The sequence below is a fragment of the Oxyura jamaicensis genome, chromosome 7, assembly GCF_011077185.1.
Source record: "Oxyura jamaicensis isolate SHBP4307 breed ruddy duck chromosome 7, BPBGC_Ojam_1.0, whole genome shotgun sequence".
Classification (NCBI taxonomy): Eukaryota; Metazoa; Chordata; class Aves; order Anseriformes; family Anatidae; genus Oxyura; species Oxyura jamaicensis.
This window is the reverse complement of record NC_048899.1, coordinates 20,679,205-20,704,398: the sequence shown is the minus strand read 5'-3', so window position 1 is coordinate 20,704,398 and position 25,194 is coordinate 20,679,205. Positions and strand designations below refer to the sequence as shown.

General features: G+C 34.9%; 1 protein-coding gene and 2 long non-coding RNA genes across 14 annotated transcripts in view; 1 reads left to right on the top strand and 2 right to left on the bottom strand.

Moving 5' to 3' along the window:
* Positions 1–22,819, top strand: part of CSRNP3 (cysteine and serine rich nuclear protein 3) — a 103,409-nt gene extending 80,590 nt beyond the window's left edge. For 8 of the 11 annotated variants that reach the window (XM_035331361.1, XM_035331354.1, XM_035331351.1 and 5 more), the window contains 4 exons: positions 5,580–5,839; positions 10,609–10,905; positions 12,408–13,436; positions 21,978–22,819. In XM_035331361.1, coding sequence (XP_035187252.1) covers positions 5,580–5,839; positions 10,609–10,905; positions 12,408–13,436; positions 21,978–22,019 — 1,628 coding nt within the window. In that variant the 3' untranslated portion in view covers positions 22,020–22,819. Of the gene's footprint in view, positions 1–1,311; positions 1,438–5,579; positions 5,840–10,608; positions 10,906–12,407; positions 13,867–15,340; positions 15,483–21,977 lie in introns of all 11 variants that reach the window. The other 3 variants (XM_035331362.1, XM_035331353.1, XM_035331352.1) reach the window with 3 other exon arrangements.
* On the bottom strand, positions 39–18,478 carry LOC118169764. 2 transcript variants are annotated; one of them, XR_004752264.1, is made up of 4 exons: positions 18,345–18,478; positions 7,127–7,240; positions 533–688; positions 39–325 (listed from the first exon to the last, which is right to left on the bottom strand). It is a non-coding gene; the product is annotated as an uncharacterized LOC118169764 (long non-coding RNA). The 2 variants fall into 2 exon arrangements; XR_004752263.1 differs by lacking the exons at positions 39–325; positions 533–688 and having other exon boundaries at positions 5,987–7,240.
* On the bottom strand, positions 19,565–24,539 carry LOC118169767. Its single transcript, XR_004752268.1, has 3 exons — positions 24,468–24,539; positions 23,488–23,669; positions 19,565–19,750 (listed from the first exon to the last, which is right to left on the bottom strand). It is a non-coding gene; the product is annotated as an uncharacterized LOC118169767 (long non-coding RNA).
* Positions 24,540–25,194: the final 655 nt, after the last annotated feature.

Genomic DNA, 25,194 nt, shown 5'->3' with positions numbered 1-25,194 from the left:
AAAAAAATCACTGAAAGAAATCTTAATTTATTGAATTACTGCTGAACAGTTGTCCCTGTCCTGTACTACAGTTATGGAGTACATGTTATGTATGTCAATGACTTAAAAATGGCCGTACTGAAACATGTAAAACTGAAGGGCTATAATGAAAAAACTTGATGTTTAGTGTTTAGGCATTGCAGTGTTCTGTTTCTCTCTGGCTTGCCATATGGATGTTCTTCAGTTTTGGAATCCTTAAGACATTCCTTGTATGTTCAATAGACAGAGCAGTGCATGAAGGGGAAAGGCAGAATTACCATATGTAGTCATGAAGTAATTATAACTACTGTGGATAAACAGAATTGTTAAGAGAGACAGAGAAGCTAACAGCTGAGGAAAAGATGAATAAATGCATCCTACAATGTATGTGTGCGTGCATATCATGAACAAGGATAACAAAAGGGCAAGGACAAAGAGCAGGCTGTTTCCAGAATGGATTAACCATCCATGTTTGCCTATAAAAGTTTTACTTTAAGTCTGAGTCTGGCCTCACCTTTAGGAAGTTTGCTTGCAGATGATTCCCAGTTTCCATAAATAGCCTGTGCTGCAGATGACCTGTGCTGTGGCTGTTAGTTCAGGTTGAGTGCTGCATGAAGAGCGCTGTGCAGTGTCCCTGGAAGTGCAGCAGCCGCTCTGGCTTGGCAGACACCTGTAGGACAGGGCTCAATTCCGTGGGCTGCAGCTGGTTGCAAGCAGGTTATTAACTTTGGATCTGTTCTGTTAAACCCAGAAACTGAACCACTTAAATGGCAAATCCCAAAAATCAAAATTTGAGCTGTTGATACCATTTCAGATGACAAATTCTGGCAGGGTTTTTTGAAGATATTTATGTCTGAAGACCTTGTTCAGATTTTACTTTTAAAGTGACTTTTTCTGAGGGACAGATCTGTAGCAGTAATTATGTTAACAGTGTCATCCTCTCCTCTGATCATAGACAGATTTTATGCATGATGGTACTTATGTTTACGCCGAATATATTACATTCCATATAATCCTAGAACATGGAACTACGAATTATATTCATGGTTTAACTTTGTGACAATTGAGTATTTTTTTCCTTTCCTGGAAAACACCAGAAAAGGTATTTATACATCTGAGTTATGTTTCAAACCTGTAATATGTAAGTATATTAAAAGATCATGTGATCCATGGGGTAGTTTTAGATGGTGGTGAATATTCCTATTCTCATCGGTATCTGTGCACATCATAAACTGCTAGACCCAAGACAGTGGCATTAATTTTCAAAAACCATCTTCTGGTTCCTGTTGACAGTGTATGTCTAGCAGATGCTAAACCACCACATCTCTGCATAACAAGGTGGCTGGAGTTAATATTGCCCCTTTTGCGCAGAACAGATGATAGTGGTGTCCCTGGGTATCTTGCACAGCCAGCTGTCCTGTAAGTACTTCTGAGACTATCCAAGCAGGGAAGCCTATTGATTACAGTCTCTTTGGATCAATTGTTAGGTTACAAGCTTTTCCTGCCTTGCAAAACCTTTGAAACTGACTCCACAGAGGCCTGGAAAATGTTCATGATTTCTGATATATCAGAAAATAAATATTCTGATGTCCTTGTGCAAGGACATCTTGAGTTAAGCAGTGTCCTTAGCAGTAATTACAGTTGATTCAAACTTACTATTTAAGGTGTGGTGCATACAAAGTAACATGTGGCTCTGAATCCTGGTAAGATGATCTAAAAATCAGAGTTTTGGCTGCCTTGAAACAAAAGGACTGAATGAGTTATAGAGCACTCCACCTGAGATGCTGGAAAATGTTCAACACTTCCTTTCAGTATCAAATAATAACCTTTGAGAAATCACATTAAGGCAGTCCTCTACTCAGAGACTTAAGGAAGTATGGGAGAACAAGAACATAATGCCTTTGCAGTGCTGACTGTGCTTCTTTGTGTGTTGTTTGTTACTGAGGTGGTCACAATTTTCCAGTGCCTTCGCTGACAGAAGGCTGATTGTATCTTCAGAAAAAAAAATAAAAAAAATAAAAGGGGCACCTGAACATCTCTAATTTATGTTTCTGGGTAACCAAATCAAATCCCGTTATCTCTTGCAGTTCCTGCCTGCTCTGTTCTTGTAAACAACATTCTCATAAATATGAATATACTCTGACTGGTTCCTAGCAGTAACATAGAAGAGAGAACTGTAGCATTATTCATAGAGCCTTAGCTCTTCTTTTAATATGCTCTTGGTTGAGACAAAAGCAAACCCAAAAGATAGGATGTGTTTCACAAAAAAATAACTGCATATAGTCTGAAGTCTCTGAATGTTTACATGCTTGCTTACTTACACAGATTAGCATATAATTTGTCTGACAAGTAACTACAGTGTTAATAAATAAAAGCATGAATTTTAATGACATGTACAACAAATGCATGCTAGCTCTCACGGTCTTCAGTACAAATGTATAGTACTGGATTTATAGTGCTGGTTGTGTTGCAGTGACAGTACCCCAGTATCTCCTTGAAGTTCAGCTTAGCTCCATTTTAACACAGTTTTTGCCAGTGACATATGAAACAAATAAACAAAACATTTGACGGTGTGGCGCTGATAACTTAATTGCTGAAAGTGAGAAGAACTATAAAAAGAAGTTGAGGAAATGCATTAATGGGTTCTTTCAGACAGCTCATGGCAACTACAGTCTACTGAGACAGACAGATGACCAAACATTTAGGCATAAACATATGGTAATGTATTAAATTGTTCTAAATTTTGACAACACACACATGCATGTATGGGCATTCCTGCTCCTCCTTCTAAATCCACATATTTCAAAGCCTATTCACGTCATCTAATTTTTATCATAATTACAATATTTTTTTTCCATCTGGAATTTGTTAGATTGGTCTTCTGCCTAGCTTCATTTAACTGTTAGTGTGTAAAGTATGACTAAAAATTCAGGTTGATTTCTTTATGTATAAAAAGTACTATAATTTAGCTCTTCCATAGAACTGACAGACTTAAGGGAAAAAAAAAAATGAAACATTTTAATCACTTTTATTCCAACATTTAGTATTTCTGCCGGTAAGCAACCATGTTAAGAATTCCATAGCTAAGGTCTAAAATTAATTGCTATAAATTTAAACCTTATGTAGTAGATACTGAAGTTTAAAGTTGAAGATTCAAACCATTCACCAGCTTGTGTAATCTACAGGAACAATTACCTTCTATTTCTGCATGAAGCAGACAAATATACGTAAAATTAACCTTTTATATTTTCTTTCCTTTAATATTTTACCATAGTTTTATCTCTGATTCCATTTGTGGCTGAGTCTTTTACTTAGTAAAAATACTGGTGCTTTTACCCTTCAGTAGCTTTCAGTATTTCTTCCCAAATACAGGCAAGATCCAGTTGAAATCCAAATAATATCAATACTGTTATATCAGGTATTATATAGGATATATATTATATAGGATACATTCCAGAAGGATTTAGAAGCCTTCTTCACTAGGAGCAGGATTTTTTAATGTGTAAGAGCATATAGGCAATGAACTTTCTGATATGGAGGATATTTCTTTTCAATCTGAATTGAATGAGTCATGATATCAAAATTACCCATATTCCAAACTCTATGATTTTTTTTAAACAGTTTTGTTTTGAAACTGTGACATGTATGAAGAAACAGTACATTACAACAATATTTCATATTATGCAAAATTGGCATAAACATATCAAATATTCTCTTCTAATAAAATAACACTTGGAACCCAATAGAACCTTTCTTTACCTATTTTTCATAGGCTCTGTTGGTGAGAGATTTGCTTAAAAGTGGTTGTAAGTTTAAACATGCCTAATGGAACAATTTCTTTTAATTCCTTTGTGTACATCCTACACCGTTTTTGGAACACCTGTCACTGAGAACAGGTAAGTGAATGGTAGGACCTGTGGTTATTTATCTGTTTTATACTTGTACTCTAGCACATCTGTAGCTTTTCTGAAAAAGTGCACATTACCATATTTTCAGCTGCTTGTCAGTATTTAGGAAAAAAATATTATTTCAGTGTTTCATGGAACCTAGAATGTTTTTATGATTATGTTAGTAGGGCATACCAGCTGTAGTCTGGCTACAATAATATATTTTCCAATATGTTTCTCACAGTTAGATCATTCTATTTTTTTTTTAACTTAATTAACATGGAAGTTTGAGGTTTTTAGGTTTCTGATGATAAGCATTTTGCTACATTAGAGAATGAACTGTATTTTAACTGTGACGATAAACCAAACCTGTTACGAAATCAAGGCAAGTGCTTCCAGTCTCTAGAGATGGTGCAATTTTAGATTAGCAGAGTACATCACAGTGCTCTTAGGGCTTTTATGGAATGGTTTCAAATCTTTCAAAAGTGGTTTCAGGCACCTGTTAAATCACTTTACTGCCTGAGTTCTGGCAGTTTGGTCTCTCAGTCATACCTGCCCAGTTGTTGTAAAGCAGAAAAGTATTACCTACTTCCTTGGCATCCCATTGACATTTTGCAATAAGTCAAATAAATCAGGCTGCAGTTTCAACTTAAAAATCAAGGAGTGTCTCTTTCTCCAATGTTTGTATCTCTTATTTTGCACTAAAGGCTCACCACTGTTACCAGAGAGAAACAATAGATAAGTATCACTGAAAGGCGTTATGAATATCTATAGGGAAATAATGGTATTTGACAGTTAAAATTTGGCATGTATTTTTAAATAAATCCCTTTCATATGAAACTGTGTATTTGTATAAGAAAAAAACAAGCAAGAGTGTGAAGGAATTGGAAAACAATTAGAAAAAATAGATTAATTTCAATGTCAAAATTATATATATCAAGAATATATATATATGCACACATATACTCAGTGGATGACAGCAGAAAAGGATGAAGGTGAAGAAAATAGGATCTGATTGTAAATCAGCATTATTCCTATATTATTCTGTGATAGTGAGAGTTTCAGAAACACAAAACATACTACCTTTATAGTTACCCTAACGCACTGATTTCACATATTTTCGAATATAAAAGATAGGAATCTTTTCTGTTAATGTGACCCAATAGCGTTAGACCTCTACTAGAGTCTTGCTGACATAATAGTGATGGTGTATATAGATCTGCGAGAGGAGCTGGTCTGCTGTTCTCCTGACTGCTGTCATATGCAGCATCATTTTGCTCACTGTGGTTTGAAGAGGTACAAGGAGGCTGATCAGTCTTTTTGAGGTGACGATGTAAAAGAAACCCCTCTTCCTGGGATTTGTTTCCTTCCTTGTTAAAAAGGTTAAAGATTTTAAAATGCAGAGGGAAAACAACTGTCCTGGACAAGGATTTCCATTCTAAAGCAGACTATATTGTTCATTTTAACGGTTTGTAATGGCTTCTGGTTTTGTCTGTATGCTCATTTTTTCTAATCTTATCCCCTCATTTAAACTGCAATTCTCTGAACATATGTACATATGTATGTACATATGCATGTACATATACATTATTAAGGTAAATGGAACTACTCAAGTAATAAATTTGCTATATGACTACAAGTTATCATTAATGTTGTAATTCGCATCTGTTCCAGCTTCCTCAATCCTTAAAAGAGAGAAGAGGAAGAGAACAAAAAATGTCCATTTTAACTGTGTTACTGTGTATTACTTCACGAGAAGGCAAGGCTTCACCAGTGTTCCTAGCCAAGGAGGAAGCACCCTGGGAATGTCCACTCGCCACAACAGTGTGCGCCAGTACACGCTTGGAGAGTTTGCAATGGAACAGGAGAGGCTTCACCGGGAGATGCTAAGAGAGCATCTAAGGGAGGAAAAACTCAATTCTCTAAAATTAAAGGTAAAAGTTATTTGATTTTGATCCCTGCCCTTGTGTATTTCCATGAACAGTGTCAGAGTGATATGGGCATGATGTGAATGCTTTAATCAAAACCCCTTCCTTGCTTTCCAGTCTGATTTCAATGGAAACAATTGCATTGTTTCATTCTTTATTTTACTGAAGATATATTTTTGTTAGATATTATGAAGTGCTGATGTGGTTCTAAAGTACTAATGCGTACCTTAAAGTGCTTTACCAGGGTATGGTTGTGTACTCTCTGTTTTCTCACAGAGAAGATGACAAAGGCAGACAGACAGCGGAACTTAGCCTTGGACAGGGTATCCAGCAGAGTCTGGAAGTGCCAGGAAGTGAACAAGTCCTCTGAGCCCTTGCACAGTACCCTGTTAGAGAAAGCAATGGAAACATCCTAAGCACTGAAAACAAAACACCTTATTTTCTTGGACAACTTGACCAAATTTGTTAACAGCAATACAGAATAAGTTTTTTAGTTTATTTATATATTTTTTTAATGTACCAATTTATACAATCATGCATCTTTAATACTGTACCAAAAGTTGTCTGTGTTAAAGAAATCATCAGACAAGTTAACTAGCTGTATCAGTTTAGCTAGTCAGAACAAATATTAGCTATAGTTTTAAAGCTATCTTTTTTTAATTTAGCAGAGCAGAAGAAACAAATTGTATAGGAGAACAAAAAGAATAGGAGAAGAGAGAAGGGGATTGCATTCTTGGAAGCGTCCCTTCTGCCTCTCTAAAACTGGTGGCAAAAGCTCAATTTTTACTATGTTGTTTAGTGAATGAAAAAACTTCCTATATGATGGCTTGTGTTTTGGGCTTGTTTTCAGATGAATTCTGTAATTAAAAGTGAAAAATATCAACAATTGTAGCTGAACTGCTGTGCTCCACAGCTTCTCCTTCTCCTTCTTTGATACCATTATCTCTATATCAGGTACTACTACATATGCATAAAGCAAACTGGCACCTTCCAAGTTTAAGAAATCTCACAGTATTTTTCCCCTAGATTGAACTTTGTTCATAAGTTTTATGTCTGAATATCTGAGTATGTGCATATGATGCTTACTGTTGTAATATTTTTTTTCTTTTTTTTTTTTTTTTTTTTTTTTTTTTTTTAACTGTGAAACATTCAGAGATGTTTCATAAAATTTGAACTGTCATTATGGGAACAAATATAAAACCACTCAGGACAAAGGTAAATTAAAGATGGATATTTGGACAGGCTGGGAACAAAAGGATAGAGTTAGGGATTTATCATAAATAGAGATTATACCTCTAAACATCTTGCATCACAGGATCTTCAGAGCATCAAGTGTGAATTGAGCTGTAACTGTGTAGATCCCTTGGCTGACTTCCAGGAAGAGCTGTTTTGCTATTCACGTGATTTCTAAATGAACACAAAAAGGAAAGGCTGTAGATTTCTAAGGTGATAGTGATATAATGAAAACCTACTAATCAGTATATGAATGTAAATTACTATCCATCTGTGTAGAAAAATGAGGAAAATTAGAAACTGAAGCACAGCAAAGTTTGTTCAAAAAAGGCTTTCTGTTTGAAAACAAATAAGCAAACAGTAATATTTTCAGTGTTTGTTTTCAATTTCAGTTTCCCTGTTTAATTTTTTACTATAAGGATTAAAATATGAAACCCATAGGTAGAAAGCATTTTCTCTTGTAGAATTTCATGGAAAGAAAAGAAGTACAGGAATATATTGGAATTGAGTCTGCATAATATTAAGGTAGTGTTTATGGTTTTACTTGCTAAAAGTAAAGAGCCAAATAAGAAACTTCTGTTAATTAAAGCCAGATAAAGACTTTAAAATCATCTTCAAGTCACTTTAGCTGTTTAGCACTAACACTTTGGTGTAAACACTGCTGACAGTGGCATAAACACTGTTAGCAACAGAGTGTGAAAATTCTAATGGCAGTCTGTGTATAAAAGCCATCTTGTCAAGATGAAAGGTACAAGGTAGGCTTTACTTAAATACGTTATCATTTGAGGAAACATTATGAGTAAACACAACAGATTAGCTGCACTAGTCCTTATTGCTAACTCATAATGTCTCTTCAGATTAAGATATTTTAAAACGGTTAGCATGAGCGTGGTGCTGGTAAGGCTCCTGGGTCTGTGGACCAACAGACAAATTGGTGCAGATTGTTCTTATTCTGAAAATGCAAGACAAATGCAAATTTAAAATGATGTGGGTTTGCCTCTGAACAGAATTACTCTAGAACCTTTTAATTTTTTTAATTTAAGTTGTGTAGAAAGCGTTCTAGCCCTTTTTCTATCTTTTTCCCTCTATCAGGTGTTAGGGAGTGTGCCTGAAACATATTGTCAAGGAATGGTGAAATGTTGAGTAGCTTCTATGAAAAATCTATGCCATTTCACCATTTTCTATAAGCTAGGTAAAATTACTAAACCTAAATGTGATTATGGTGGTGCATGTGGAAGCATATATGCTTAACAATTTCTAAGAAAATAAACTTGTAGTACACTGTAAGTAACTGCTTTAGACATACGAGAATTAACTGAATTTATTCAAGTTTATCATGGTACTGTCAGTAATTGGTAAATTAGTTTTAATTTTAGGGCAGAATATTCAGATTTCAGTTTTGCAGTCCTGTCTAGGAACACGCAGAAATCTTTAACTTACTCAGTTCATGTAGTTGGACAGTAAAAATGGAAGCTAGTAGTGGTAACAGACAAAATTATAATGACCAGATAGTTCACTTTTTCTCTGGTGAACTGCAGGAGAAACTAAAAATACATTTTCTGTATTGTCTTCCTTTGTCTTGGCTTCCTGTCATAAGAAATAGCTTCCAGCCAGAGCAAGTAAAGGCATCTAATGCAATTTTTTTCACATTTTACAGAGTTGAGGTGATTTTCACCCAGAAACTTCATCTATTCATTGCCTGGTGCCTTATCCCATTGTTATGGCATTAACCTTTAGCTTTATGTGAGAATTGTTACCCATCTACATATCTAGTTTAATTCAGATAAGCAATATTATGACAAGAGAACATAACATCCTGAAGTTTTGAATTGAAAAAATGTATTTGATGGTTCATGATAATTTTCACTCTGTAGTTGCGCAATTACTTGTTTAAGAGATGGTCAAAGCTTTCCATTTCATGAATTCATTTGTTCTTTGCATGACAAAATTGAGAAAAATAAAATCAGAGGAGACAAGAATAGCATCCAGCAAACGAGTCAAAAGGAGCTAAAGTGCTTTGAAATTACAGACTGCTGTCTTATCTCACTTGATGCCCACACATTTGACTTTACAGTCTGCGGAATGCCTAGAGCATTCAGCGCCTGGCTGGCTTTCACTCCTAAATGCTCTACTGCTATGTAGCGAAACAGTTCAGATTTGCAGGAGGAGGGGGAGAAGTATGTGACAGGCTTGGTATGGTTCTGCAGGTGCCTTTTGTAAGCTGAGCAGTTGCAGCATTTGCCTTATAGGTAAGACACCAGAAAGTTGATTTGTATTAAACAATCATTGAATAAAAAAAAAAAAAAATTACTAAAGCAGGGATTAGAATTCTTCCCCAGTTTCAAATTTAAATTATGATAGACAATTAACTAGCTGTAGGACTGGTTTGAACCATGTATATTTAAAACCAGAGAAATCAGAATTCTTAGGTAGGCCATTCTCCTATTAAATGAAAAAAAACAACGACAACAACAACAAAAAAAAAGCAACATAAATACATTGTACTTAGTTGTACCTAGGTAAGAAAAAAAATGAAAAAAAAAAAAATCAAGGTTGCCATTCTAGATTTGAACATTCAGCCTGAATTGCATGTAATGAGGTTTATTCTCACCCACTGGCTTTAGACAGCTAATTCAAGCTGCTCTGAGGATATACCTGTTTTTCACTGTAAAGTACGCAGAAAAAGGAAAACTTCCAATGTTGTCTTTTCTACCTCATTGAACTAATATATTGAAGTACCTTATGTAAATAAACTCTCCATTGTCCCGGGGCCACACAGAATTGATTAGGGTGCTGTTTTTCTTTTCCCGGCCACAGTAATATAAAGTAATTGTGAAGTAATGTAGGTAGAAAAGGGCAAAATTAAATGACTTCCAGGTTTAAAATTAATTATTTTTTATTATCAGCTCAAGCAAATACAGGTATGTGCTCAAACAGTTCAGTGGAAAGACTACTGTTTGACCTCAGCTGTACAGACAGCAAACAACTTGTCATGCTACATGAGGAACAGGATAGAGTACATGAAATGCACTGTTTTAGAGATGTGACACGTCCTAACCTGAAACAGCATTAGTAGTATAACTGCTGTCTCAATGTGGCTATTGAAGAATTTCAAAGAGCCCAGAGACAAGAACCAAAGCTAATTAAGGGCTTCAAGAATTATCCTATTAAGAAATACGGAAAAGACTAGAATTTTAGAAAGGCACAAGATGTGGCAAACTACAATATTTAATAAAGGCTATAAGAAGCAGATATGAAATTGGAAGTTCAGAAAAAAATAGCTTTAGGGCAAACATGAACTAAAAATATGAATTAACTTGTAAATTACAGTGTGAAAAAACTGCCTTTTCACCCCATCTGTAATTGTATTATGGAACTTTTACTGGCATTTGTGGAGATCAGAACAAAGGGGGAAATGCAATAGGCTTTGTTTTTTGTTAACAGATGTCTTTCCACATTCATAGTTCATTACATATATTTACATATATAACAACTATATGCAAGGATAGCTTAAGCACTTTGTTATTTGTTCTGTGTAACAGATGACAAAGAATGGTACAGTGGAATCTGAAGAGGCGAATACCCTGACACTGGATGACATTTCTGATGATGATATTGATCTAGACAACACTGAAGTAGATGAGTACTTCTTTCTACAACCCCTGCCGACAAAAAAGCGAAGGGCACTGCTACGAGCTTCTGGAGTGAAAAAGATTGATGTGGAAGAAAAACATGAGCTGCGAGCCATCCGGCTGTCCAGAGAGGATTGTGGCTGTGACTGCCGTGTGTTTTGTGATCCAGAAACTTGCACTTGCAGTCTTGCAGGCATAAAATGTCAGGTAAATGTCTATATTATCGTCAATATTTAAATAGCAAGGGGAGGGGGGAGAAGTGCTTGTACTTTTTGTTCTTGTTAATGTGGTAAGTACTGGGAGCTTATTAAGTGAATTGTTAAACAATAACACTTGTGGATCTCAAACTAGTTTAAGTCTCAGATTTAAGAGTTTATAGTGTGCAATACAAATTATCTCCTTAAACACATTTACTTATTTTATGATCCTTTGGGCACATACATTGTTTAATATTTTTTGTTCATACACACTTATTCTGCTCCTCATGTTCCCCTTTGCCCTTTATCTAAACATGCAAATGGAAACAACAGAAGGATCAGTAGCCTGCAGATTTCACAAGGGTATGTAGCTTTTGTTTGAGAGACAATTCACATGCTGTCCAAATGTGAATTATAGTCCAAACTCACTAAGAAGCAATATAGGACACTGTGGTACTTTTCTTTATTTAACATGCATGATATTTAACATGCATGCATGAAAAACTGCATGTAGGCAATGAAATGTGTATCTGCTAACCTAGCAGGTAGTTTTTCCTCTCTGCAGACTGAAACAGTATTGCATATTGTACATTTACACGATGTTCTATGTACAACTGTAAATGTCTCAAAATGCTTCCTAAAAGATGTCTAATTTTTCTGAGTTAGTATGCAGTCAAGTTGATTTCTTCCTAAATGCATTTTTTCATTATTTCTTAAATCCAAGCTAAATGTTCACTGCTATTTGAAATAATATATTCCCTTTGCTACTTCTGTTTTCATCTTCACATATGGGGAAGATGGAGTAGTTTGCTTTACATGTCTTTCCTCTGCATCACATTTGAGACAGTGTAGTGTAGATGAAAATCATAGACCTTAAGCTATCTAATTAAACTACCTGATCTGTGGATTCAATCACATTTTTACATACTTAAGATGGATATTATTGGATGTATAAGTTCTGCCTACAGTCCATTGCGTATAAAATATTGCATCTATAATTAAGTGAATATCTTTTCAAATATAATAAAGTTTCTATTCCTGCTTTCTGTGGCCAGGTGCCCCATAATGGAAACTTTAGAACATTTTTTTTTTTTTTAATAGATAATGCATTTCATTTTAGTAGATTTGTGGTTTCCATGATTTTTATCAAATTTGAAGACTTTTTTTGGGTAATACTTTTGCCTGGATTTGAGCATGACATTATGTAAAGCTGTAGCAGCTCCATAAATAGAAAAATAACCAAGTTTTTGTTCCACTATGTAAAGCTCTACCCATGAATTGGAAACTTTTTTTCCTACTTTGCAACATTGGTACACATCAGTCCTTTATGTTTTCAGCAGTACTGATAAATTCCAGGGTTAACCCTCTGAATTACTTTTAGTTATGATTATTCTTACAAGTAGTTGTCAGGGGAATCCCACTTCTCTGCTGTGTTTCTTTAGGCTGTCTAGGTTATGTCGTATCACCAGGTTTATGCTTAGTATTGTTAATCTGTATTCTCTTTTTTAAAAGGTGGATCGTATGTCTTTTCCATGCGGTTGCACTAAAGAAGGGTGTAGCAATACAGCAGGTAGAATTGAATTTAATCCTATCCGTGTACGGACTCACTTTTTGCACACAATAATGAAACTCGAATTGGAAAAAAATAGAGAGCAGCAAGTTCCAGCACTAAATGGTTGCCACAGTGAGATAAGTGCACACACTAGTTCTATGAGTCCAGGACCGCATCCGGTTGAATATTCAATTGCAGAAAATTTTGAGGTTGAAACTGAACCTCAGGCTGCAGTTATGCATTCTCAGTCAGCCGAGGACTTGGACTGCCCTGGGGAAGAGGAGGAAGAGGAAGATGGGAGTAGCTTTTGTAGTGGAGTTACAGATTCTAGCACTCAGAGTTTAGCCCCTAGTGAATCAGATGATGATGAAGAGGAAGAGGAAGATGAGGAAGATGATGAGGAAGAAAAAGCAGATGATTTTGTAGAAAGCATGGGCTCCCATGCTGATATGGTGCCTCTTCCTTCTGTCCTTTGCTACTCTGATGGAACTGCTGTGCATGAAAACCACTCTAAAAACGCCTCATACTATACTAACTCTTCAAATCTGTATTACCAAATAGAGAACCATGTTGCTGGCACTGCTAACCAGATTGGTGAGACTTACTCAGAAAGGGATGCTGTAAAGAATGGTAGTCTTTCTCTGGTGCCTTACAACATGACTTCAGAACAGTTTGTTGACTACACACGGCAATCAGAGGAAACTTTTAGCAGCCCTCATTACCCTTCTGCAAACCCCTCAGTGATTGTTTGCTGCTCATCTTCTGAAGGTGATAGCAGTGCTCCATGTAACAGTTTATACACTGAGCATAGGCCAAGTCACTCTCAAGTGGAATTTCACTCATACTTGAAAGGTCCTTCTCAAGATGGATTTGTTTCAGCTTTGAATGGCGAGAGTCGTGTACAAGAGCACCCTGCTGAGAATTCACTAAACCTCCCAGAAAGGAGTAGACTGCACGAAGAGTGCATCAAATCACCAGTGGTAGAAACGGTACCTGTTTAATATTAAAATTCTCCTAGGACTGACTTCCTGTATTGAAATGCACTCAAATTGGATTTCCTAGAATCTTACTTTTTTTAAGAGGTAGAAAACACTTGGACTGTCATCAGTGTTCCAGACACATTTTGTTTTCTCAAGCTACGTTGGCAGTGGCATTGCACAAAGTCAGTTTGTAATGTAAAGATTTAAAAAACAAACAAACACATCAAACTGTCTTTTGATTAAAAATAAAACAACGTAAGTAAAAAAACACACCCAACATATTTCACTGTAGCCTACCTGTCAAAGTATGTGAAACCTGCCAAGCTATCTGAATCAAAGCTTCATGTTTCCGATTGTCGGGCCTGTGCAAGATTGTTAAAAATGATACTTTGAAATAATCATGTTTAGAGTCCTAATTTTCAACATATCTGAAAAGAGGGTAAGTTTAATGTAAGTAATTACTGTACAAAAAGGTTTTAATTGTTCTGTACTCTATGTATTTTATTTATGGTAGTTTAGTATTCATGTTTTGATAAAAATGAACAGCATGTTCATTTGAACAAAAGATCCATAACTAGTAACAAAGAGCATGTCCAATTTTCATCTGGAGTACCATGTATTCTTCCTTTTTTAAAAGTACTATTTCAGATAAATTATCTTGAAATGCATTTTTAGAGTACTATTTTCTCTTTTTACTGTTCTTGACCAACAGAGGAGTCAGAAAGGGGGCATTTGTATCTTTTAGGAAGATGAAAGGTAGACAATCCTCCATCAAAATTAAAATCAGTGGCATTTCCAAAACGAGTACCCCCCCCTTCCCCAAAGAATGATCTTGTATATAATGGCAAAGCAGTAGCTTAAGCTTGCACAGCACCTTTTAACCCAACAAACATTCTGATACTTATGCACTTTAGTGCCATTTTGCAGTACTATATTAACTGTGGGAACTGTGAACTATTTTGGAGAACTGCCATAGCTCTAGGCTCTGAGCTATATGTAATATCTCCAAAATCACTGTAGAAAATGTTTTCCCAAGTCAGTTTATGAATATGCTAGTAAGTAATTTAAAAAAAGCAGAGTCTTGCTGATCACAGTTTAAATGAAGCATGGAAAATAATGTGGAAGTGTCTAGATTTTCCTCTTAAGCAGTTTTTATGAAATAAGATGGTTTTTGTGGACTTCTGATTGTATCCCAGATTTCCAGAGTCACTCAGTCTAATTAGGAACCAGTATATTCAATGAGGGAACATAGCTTCAGAGATTTTATATCTGCTGAAGTTTCCAAGCAGAATAACATGCTCATCATAAGGATATCCATTAACTTCTATTCCATTTGTTTTAAAATTACATGGAAATTAAAATACCTACTGTATTTTACAGTCTTTAGTTTATTAACATTGCTTTCTTCAAGAAATGGATGTTGTAAGAGCCTATTTTTTCTATACACTAATAATTCTCTACTACCTTATTTTGATTTCAGAAGCTATTTTAGTATTTTCTTCTAATACTGAAATTTTATTATACATCAGGTAGGCTGCAATGTAGATCTGTCATGTTTGCCAAAATAAGGATTAGCATCTTAGTTTTTACCTGTGTCAAATCTCAATAGCAGTATGCATGTAAACACAGTGTATATTTTAGCTCTGTAACATTGACTGTTTTGGTTAGAAGATCTCTGCAACATTATGTATAGTACTCCAGTAGAAAAATTGCCAGATTTAAAATATGCTTTAAAAAAAAATAAGCGTAGCAATGTTTTTAATGAGATCCGAGAGTATCTCATTTATTGAGATCAGTGATTTCTGATTTTTATTTTTACACTAAATTAGCAAAATGTTTTTACTCCATTTAGTAGCTGGAAAGTTTTTTTTATTTGTTTCCACAAGAAACCCTCTATTGTTTCATGTCACTAGTTCTCTAGGGACTGAATTCCACATTAACAACAGACTCCATCTCCTAGGAAAGTGCAGTGATGTTGATTAACTGGCTCAGCAGGCCCTGCCCCTCCCAGTCGCAGAACACCCTAATCCCTTTCTGTACAGGCTGAATAGCCAGGTAAAATGCATGTTTTCGCCACTTCCGTATAGCACATACCCATCTTTATTTTTAAAGGAAAACTAACACTTTAGCTCATAAAAAAGTTTTGCATGCAAGAATAAGAATGGTTCTGCTCAAGTTATTCTACAGGCAAACATAACAAGTCTCTTTGTACGTAGGTATCTTGCATTAACAGCAGGCTTAAATCTGGCAATCTCAATCAACACCAGCAGCAAAAGCACAAATCCCTTCTTGAGCTGGGAGAATAGCTGTGACTCAATAGCAGCTTTTTAACTTTAGAGTGTGTTGGCTACTGGAGAATCATGCACACTTTACCAGGGTATTACTCTCAGGGGAAAGTTAAATGAAATATTTTTGTTTCATTATTTACCCCCTTACTGAGCAATAAGAAATTATTTTCTTGGCCCCTGTGCTTTCAAATGATAAATACCTTTAATAATATTAGCAAGCACAGTAAGTGATTAACTTTATAAAATACATCTCAGCTAGCTTTAAGATACTGAGATGCTAGTTCAGTATTATCTCTTGGCAAAATCTTCAGACCCCAGGCCTCCTTAATATTAACATCTGTATACATTTCTGAGTAGACTTAGATATATATGTTTCTAGGGGCATTGGGTGAATACAGCTAAATTCTCTAAAGCTTGCAGCATAGGATAACAAGTAGCTTATAATAGATAGGATAAAAGCAAAGCGACTATGAAAGAACATTTGCTACATTATGTTCCCTTGCTTAAAAGTACCTAATTCCTGGGAGTTGCAAAATAAAATGTGCAGGATAAAGATTTAGTTTGAAAAAATATTCTTAACTACCTGGTGATAACATAGACTGCATAACCCTTCTTATGATCTACTGTTTTTTGATCAAGATTCAGTCTCAGGGTACAAACTAAAGAAATCTTGTTTAGTTCTTGCAACAAGTTATGAAGTCAAGTCTGTTGGTAATTCATGGAGATATCCTGGTAGCTATACTAAGAATATCAACAAGCCTTCTAAAAGAGAGAAACTTGTACTACAGGAAAAAAAAAAAAAAAAAAAAAAAAAACACCACACCAAACAACGACAACAAAAAACAACCAACAACAAACAAAAACTAATTCCTTTTTTCCAGTATGGTTCAACCTGTTCCCCAAACTACGAACCAGCAAAATATTATGTTAAACCCTTTTTGGTCATTTATAAGTTGACTAGAGTGAAAAAGAAATAGTCACAGCCCTGCCCAAAACAGGTAAGCTAATTTAACTGTGATATCTAGTGTAGAAATTAGGTGAGAGTTAAGGTTCCTATCTCTTGATTTTCATTTATTGTTTAGAATACCAAAGTACTCTTCATGTAGGGAAAAATAAATTTAAGCGGTGGGCTGGAGAATTTTCTAGTCTCATATTCTGAGCTAGTATATAATTACATACGCTGCGTCCCATTTCCCAGTTAGTTAATATGTTGATAACAAGGTCCTATCATTTTGGGCAAGCTTATTTCTACATGATAAAAGTATTATGTTATTAAATGATAAACAGCAGTGTTTGCTTCTATATAGATATGGCATATCATTTGTGGGAATGTTTACTTTACTGATAGCTGTATCAGGTTTTTCTCCTAATGTATTTGGCTACTGATAAGCACTCATAAGAAGCCAGATAATAAACTGGCAGATAATTTATGATTACCTTAGGTAGTTCAGAAAAATACATTAAAAAAAAGCACACCTCCGTTAAACTAAAATTGGATTTTCAAACAGAAGATCAATGAAATAGCACATAAAACTGAATTGCTTTTTGCCCATAATGTGAACTTTGCCTGTCTTGGAAAAATGCTTTGTTAAAGTTTATATATAAAGCTTTAACTGATGTTAGTCATAAAACTGGAACTTTAGTGGCAAAATTGCAGCAATCACATTTTTTTCCTAAGAGCTGTAACTCAATTTATACCCATTGAAACATTCTTGAAAAAAATAAGAGCTGATCAGCAAAAGTTTCTATGATTTTTTCTCAATATTTTTTTTTAACCAGGTACATGCCATTTACATAAGAAAGGTTTAGATATGTAAAGTTTTACTATTTTGCATTTATAGAAGTTGCTGCTAGTGAATCATTTGAGTTGACATTTATGTCTTTTAAGGCTATTGATTACCATAAATTGCTATAATTATGGTTCATCCCCCTCACTGCTCTGTTAACTGCATCAGTTAACGATGCCATCCTGCCTTTTGTATAAGTTCTACAGAAAATGCACTTAATACTCATGCTATTGTTACTCACAGATCCAGTTTCCAATCTTATCTGGGTGTTGTATTTCAGTAAACGTGCTATCAAACTGATCCACTGATCCTGTAGCATTCCCTGCCCCATAATCAACTGAGAGGATGTCTTCACTGAACACATCTCACTTTTAAAGATTGAATACATACATTTGTATGCAAAACAGAATGTGTTATGTTTTTGAATATTTCAGATGTTCACGATACTTTGATGGAAATGTGATATACTGGATAGAGTACTTGGCTTGACAGAGGAGACCTTTTGGCTTTGCCTTTGTCTTGCTCCATCACTTGGAAGTGCTCTGGTTTGCAAGGTACTCGGAGATGTTGTGATAAAAATATTTTGTAGAACAGACAGAATACTATTTTTTCCTCTTTTTTTTTCTGGGTTGGTAACTAAATTTCTGTACTGCAAACTAAGTCACTTTCCTAATAAAGCCCAGTCCAGCTCAGAAGTGAATTGAAATCGCATCACTCATGTGAAACAGCAAACAAAAGCATGCTCTTTTTTCCATGGACCAAATTAATATGCAAAAAATTAACAATGTTTTTCATAAAGAAAATCAGAATAAAAAACTTGACTTACCTATTGAGTGCCCTACCTTCGAACAGCAAGATTGTAATTTGTCAACGACACCACAGTTGGCAGAAACGGAATCTTATTCCTCTGCGTATCTTCTTTTGCCAGTTGAATTCTCTGAGTTTAAACTTCTTGCTGAGGCTGCTCCTGTGCTGATGCCAGAGTCCTCACTCTAAGCTTAAGCAAAAGAGACAGTTGGACCCGCAGTACTGTTTTAAAGGTATTTGTAGAACAAGAAACTCCTGTGGTATAACTCATGAGTTATATAAACTCATGTATTATGCTAGTTTAGTTTCCAAAAGCAGTCAGGACAGGCACAGAAAAAAATGATATGGGAAATCCTTAATCTTTAGGGGTGTTATGCTTTCCTACTGGGGCTCAAGAGTAGTTATATCATCTACTTTATTACAGTTTCAGAACATTTGATGTAAAATACTTAGAAAAACTAGAATTAACTCAGAGAATATATTCTATAGAACTTATTTCTAAAATACTAAATCTGATTACTATTTTTTTAAATAGTAGAAAGCCACCGTTATTATCAAAACATGCACAGACGGAGTTCATTAACATGTTCCTTGGCATGAGAAATTTCAACATTTGCTTTTTCAATATTTCTTTTAAAAAAAAAATAATTGTAGCTTAATTTTGCTGTTCTCAGTAATCACTGCCTATATGCAAATTACTAATTGTCCACTTTCTCCAAGAGGTGTGCAATCCAAAGTACAAACCTTATGAAGGGATGACTACATGCTATTGTAAAGATATCTGAGTGAATACATGCGTGAGTTCTTCCTAAGTGCTTCCTGCTGTCTCTTCCTCCTCCTCCATCACAGGCAGCTTTAAATTTGGTTGCTAAAACGTTCCAAAGCATTGTTACCTAAGGAAGAGGAAACCTATAAATGTTGTAGAGAACTTTCTGCCACTCTGCTGGCGGATATAAAGAATTTTAATTACTGTAAGAACATCCAATTCATTTAAAACATCTCCATATTTTGCAGCCTTAGTCGTTTTGTTTTTTTTTTCCTTCCTCCCTTAATCTATGTATCTGGGAAAGGTTTGTTGTACAGTAAGGTTTTTCATTAAAATCAAATGAATGTGAGGGCAACTCTAGCATCCTCTGTGCTAGCTACCCTTTACTCTGGAAGAAGGGTAGATTATATTTTTCACTTACATTAGCAAGCAGACAAATTGGAACTGTGGTGAAAAATGTCCCCTCTTCCCCATTGGCTCTGGATAGAGAGTTATCAGGGATTGATCCCAGCAGAGTTCCTACAGACACTCCCTTTCCACATACACAAACAGAAAGGAAACTTACCCCCATGAGCTGCCAACATGTGGTAGGGGAGCCTCTTGAAACCTGCAGATCCAGAGGAAGAGTGTCATGCTTGGTACAGCAGAGCCCTGGTACAGGATGAAAACCTATGACTGGAGAAAGCAGAAAAACATTGCATAAGAAAATAAAGTTTCCTTCAAACTAGGGTTGTGATTTTTTCCCTAATATAAATAATAAATGAAAAACAGCCTTTTTTAAAAATGGAAGTGAATTAGATATGAAAAAGGAAAATTAAAAATGTGTATTGCTCTACTTCTGTATAGTCTGTGGTAAGAAGGATACTCAATATGCAGACGGTCCCACTGACTGGAGAACCATGTTCATGATACTGTACAGTGTTACTTTTCAATTGAGATGATACCAGGGTTAGGACAAATAATAAATAAAGGCAAACTTCATTTATGTATTCAATTATTTTCAATTGAATCTTAGCAGTGACACTTTAATAAAACACCTAAAGAAAACTAACGTCAAATAGAACTAAGTCAAAGAAGTCTCATGTGTATTTGTCTCTAACTGTGCACTTGCCAGTAAGCCATAGGGACTGGATTAGCTGATTGGGCAGGAAAAATGGTGGAATGTACAAATGAACACCACTGTTCTAACATGAGGATCAAGATAATTGTTTTGTCTCGAGACATGGGCAGATACACCCTGGGGTGAGTGATGGGAGGACAGAAGGAGGTCAGTTTAGAGAAAAAGAAGGAAACAGGAAGGAGGTAGATTAATAAGGACTTTTTTTTTTGTTCCTAAAAAGGGAAAAAAAAACCACCAAATATTATATAGGAGAAAAGAATTTTTTAAAAAAAGGAAATTAACATATCCCCAGAACAGGGATGGAAAAGTATATGCCTGATCACTACAAGTTTAGCCATATCAAATCGTAATATGAATTTTGTTACTTAAAATATTTTAAAGCAAATACGAACTCGGTGCAAATAGGAAATGTTGTTTTGCCATATAATTGTATGCAGGCAAACATTAAATAAAAGACTTATCCAAAAGCATGGGGTAAAAACAACAAAGGAAAATAAAACCCTAGAACCTATACTACCATGTCTTTTCTTTGCCTATGTCAACTGCAAAGTCAAGTTCAGTATCATTTTAAGTAGATCAGCCCCCAGACACATGCTCTAATATATGGTCCTCAAATAACAACAGACACTAAAAGCAAAAAAAAGCACGTGTCCTTTTTAATTAGCATTTTAGCTTGGAATTTTCAAATGGGGCTTCATACATCAGGGTAGCTAATTTGTCTAAGTTTCTCCACCAGAAACTTTTTTTATTTTTTATTTTTTTAAGAACTTTTCGAGAATGAAATTTCAAATGTGGATTATGGGTGAAGGTCATCCATGCTGGGGTAGTGGGGGATTATTGTAAAAACAGCCACCCATTTGTGTTTTTCTGAGATATGGATTGAGCATAGGTTTTTAACTTTTTAAATAGATTTGAAATTATGGGCACTGGCAGCTAGTTCTTCTAACAGGAAAAAAAAAAAAAAAAAAAAAACAACACAAGAAAGCATGCTATTTTTCTAAAAACCATTACACACAAGTACCACCATGTTAGTTTTCACATAACAATGCCCACATAAACAATGCTTAACAACTTGGTCCTTCTTTTAATTGACTGATGTAGGCACTTCTATGGAAATATGTCTGAAGTGTAGTTTGTGAAACATGTTTTAAAGTGTTTGATGTAAAATAAGCGCTAGACATTTAACAGTGCAAAAATAGTCAAAATCTGTAGGTTACAAATTTGTTCCTAAGAGCCTCAGCCTGTAATAGTGTCTTAGTAAAGTCAATCTTTTAAGTTAAATTGCATTCTGGTGTAATAACCTTTTGCAAATAAAATGATTAATACAGATGTACTGGTTGATACCTGTTAACATAAAACATAGCAGTTTTGTTATTTTTACTTGTTTCTATCTACAACTAATAGTTAGCAATTTTGTAAAAAACAAAGCATTTATTACATTTTTATGTTTAATGTTTTCATTGTTTTAACAAATACAAACTATGTCAAATTTACACTGTCTATTCCAAACCTTTCTTTTTTGAAGGTTCATCTCTCTCTCTGTATATATATTTCCCCATAAAAACATAAAATTGCTTTGAAAATTTTTGTTGGCAAGTGGTAAATAATAGGCCACAGCATGGATTCAAAAGTTGATGGTCTTTCAGACATGTAATCCATTCAAATCAGACTAGTAAAATTGTGGTGTAATTGCAACAATTTGTTTAAAATTTGTACATTACATCTAACTTTACTATTTTTTGAGAAATAGAACTGTTAAGTAATTAACATTTTCCATTACAGATGATCTTGCATACTAAAGTTATGGAGATATCTCAACAGTAAAGCAACATATTTAATTGGACTACTGCTTTTAAACTGTTTGAAGAAGCGAAGGGAAAGAAATTCTATCCTAAATCTGTACATGGAAATTATTTTAAACTTCACGAACTATACATTTCCTTAATTAGTTTATTCTCTTTCTTAAATAAGTTGTAACATCAAAGATGCCAAAGGGTAATATAAGCTACAATAATATTCAACAGAACTTAACCTAGACCTTATGTTGTAATAATTTATTCAAATTAACTGTATTCTCCTGTATTTATATTTTCAGTATTTATTATGAATGATATGGAATTTGATGTATTTATTGTGGCTTACTACTGCAGTGTATATATTACAAAAATGAGCATTTTTAAGTCTTAACATTAGTTTTTTTGTTAATTAGTGGCACTTGTATCGGCTGTATTTTTATTATATATTGTACAATATATATTGTCCATTTGTTTGCAATGAAGTAAAACAGGTTTCTACGTTACATCATGGCTGCCAGTGCATCTTATTTCTACTATGCAGTCACTAGACTTTCCTTTCTTCCCTAGCAGAGTCAGAATTAGTACTGTACATCCTCTCCAAGACTGCAGAGCCTATAAAACAGCTCTGTGAAATTTCAAGCATTTTGCCCAGTCTGATAGTGTAAGAAGAAACTCTTGCAGTTTTTTGTTTTGTTTTTTAAACCTAATCAGCATATAAATGCTTAAGAAAGCAACTGAAATGCCTCATTTGGTACATCTGTTTGCCCTTTAACAGCACTACAGTCCACACTTTTCTTTGGCCAGTGGAATAAACTACATGATTACTCTCTAGATAATCCTATTGGTTAAAAGTTAATGAAAGAGTGGTTTTTGACAGCTGTTGGGGAAAAAAGTTGCAACAGCTCTCTCTGGTGGCCAATTTGGAATAATTTTATGGAACAAAACATTTTAATGGCTATAATGGCAGAGAAGCTGCACTGTTAAATTTCAGGACAAGTGCTTAATTATTCTGAGAATTGCTGATCAACATTGCTGCGTTAAGAAAAGAATTAACAAATACAGTTCTGTGACATCTCTTTATTCTGATACTTATAAAAATTGAACTTTACATTTGTAAAAGGTAAGTTGTCAGCAAGTGTGGTGACAAATTATGTACAGCTGAATCACTTGTATTTACAACAGCTGCTAAAGATATTAAGTTGTTCTCTGTGTTCTAAAAAAAAGTTCTCACAGGATTTAATGTAGCATTTGTTTTTAATTTGTTAGGAGTTACACAGAAGAGAATAAATGTACCTTTCTTATCAAACTGCTTTTTGCATTGCAATGAACTACAGTTAACAACGTTCCAGGGCTTGCTACAATGTACTGACATAAAAAACTTTGGAAAACAACTTCCAAAGCTAGTATTCTAATTTAAGACATCAGGATGCCAGTTCAGAAATAGGAAGGCTTAACACTAAGATTCAGCTGTAAGCTGTTCTATTAATAATACTCACACTTTTGTAGATCAGCAGTTACTCCCAAGGGTGATGAAACAAATTCATCAGGTACAGTGAGCTAGCAAAGTCCCAGTGCATTTAATGGCACCATGTCCAGGTAGATCTTCCAAAGGTCAGCAGAGCCTCTTGCTCGTGGGAGCAGGGGGACTGGGACTGACTTGAGCCATGAGCCCTGCAGACTTGGAACACTTAGGACCAGGCGTAATGCTGAGTTGTCCCAGCCCGAAGTCAAACTTTCTTCAATACTTGCATTTATTCTCCTGAATGTATAAGAGAGCACAGTGAGATAGAGATTAATGCTATTTTTTTTGGTAAATGTAAGTAGCCCGCATAGATATCGCATTGATGTATGAGCTTTACAGGCTGCATTTTCCCTCCTCAGAGAACAGCAGAACATAGTGTGATTGCTGAAAGTATTTAAATTAAAGCAAAAGCAGTAAATGAGCCAGAGAACCTCCTGCGACAAACTGATTTTCAATGTGCCATTTGTATGAACACCATCATCTGGTTTTTCAGAAATGCCAGCTATAACATGAGGCACACAACAGACATTTTAGGTGGTTTTTAGAAAAGTAATCAAGCATTTTAAAAAAAATCAATTTAATTTATTAGCTTAGAGGAGAGTAAAGGCTTATAATTTAGATGCTTCAATGTATACCATGATCATGAAATTTGCAGGACTAAAGAGATTTGCTAAAGTTACAAAACTACTTATTTTGGGAAGGAATTTCAGGAAGTTTGTTTGTTTTAAGTTTCCTGGTAAATAAATAGGACTTTAGAACAAGGAGGACTTGATACTAAGGGAAGTGAAGCACACGGGAAAATATATCTCATGTTAAGCTGTTTAAGGTATAGTGAGTGATACAGCACCCTGGACTATGTTCAATACAAATTATTTAGTTCTCTATTTAAAGAGTGTTTTGGATTATGCAACAGATACTTCTTGGTTTCCAATACTAAAATGGGATTTAGCTTACCTCTGACAGGTAGTTGAGAGTCCAGGTAACAGACTGAATTACCATTGTACTAAGTGCTGCAAAAATGCTGCTTAAGGAACAGATAGGAAACATACAGAAAAGATTAGAATGTTTGCAATAGTAGCAATGGTTAAAAACCCTACATTAAAATGTTTTACAAATTTTGGACTACTGACCTATAATAGGCCAGAAAAGAAGTCTCAAAAAATGAAGAAAAAAATCTTAAAGACAGCCATAAATTCCAGAATAAACCTTCCTCTTCCGCAGCTCAAACTGAACACTAAATATAATAATTAGGTGACCCACTACACCTAAATCTTTGTAGAAAACAGTGTATGAGACTATATGAGCAACATATATTGCTATATCTGTTATAATATGGTCTTAGATTGCCAGTTAGAAAACCAGAAAAGACAAAAATTAAGTTTCTCTAGCAATGAGTACCTACCTGCTCAAGGAAGGATTACTACCTCCAAATGCAATAGAACCCATTACCTTGTTACTTAAAATCTATCTAATTTTTAAATGCTATGTCTAAGAAGAAAAAATAGAAATCAGTAGATATATCATAATTCAGATATGCAAATCTGTAGGAAAAAGAGGTTGCATGAAGAAATTATCCTTTAGTGGTTTTAAAAATAATACATTTGCATGAACTATGAACTAAAAGAACTAAAGTCCTTTTAAAATTATTCTAGATACTTTGTCTTTTAGAACTGGTTCCTTA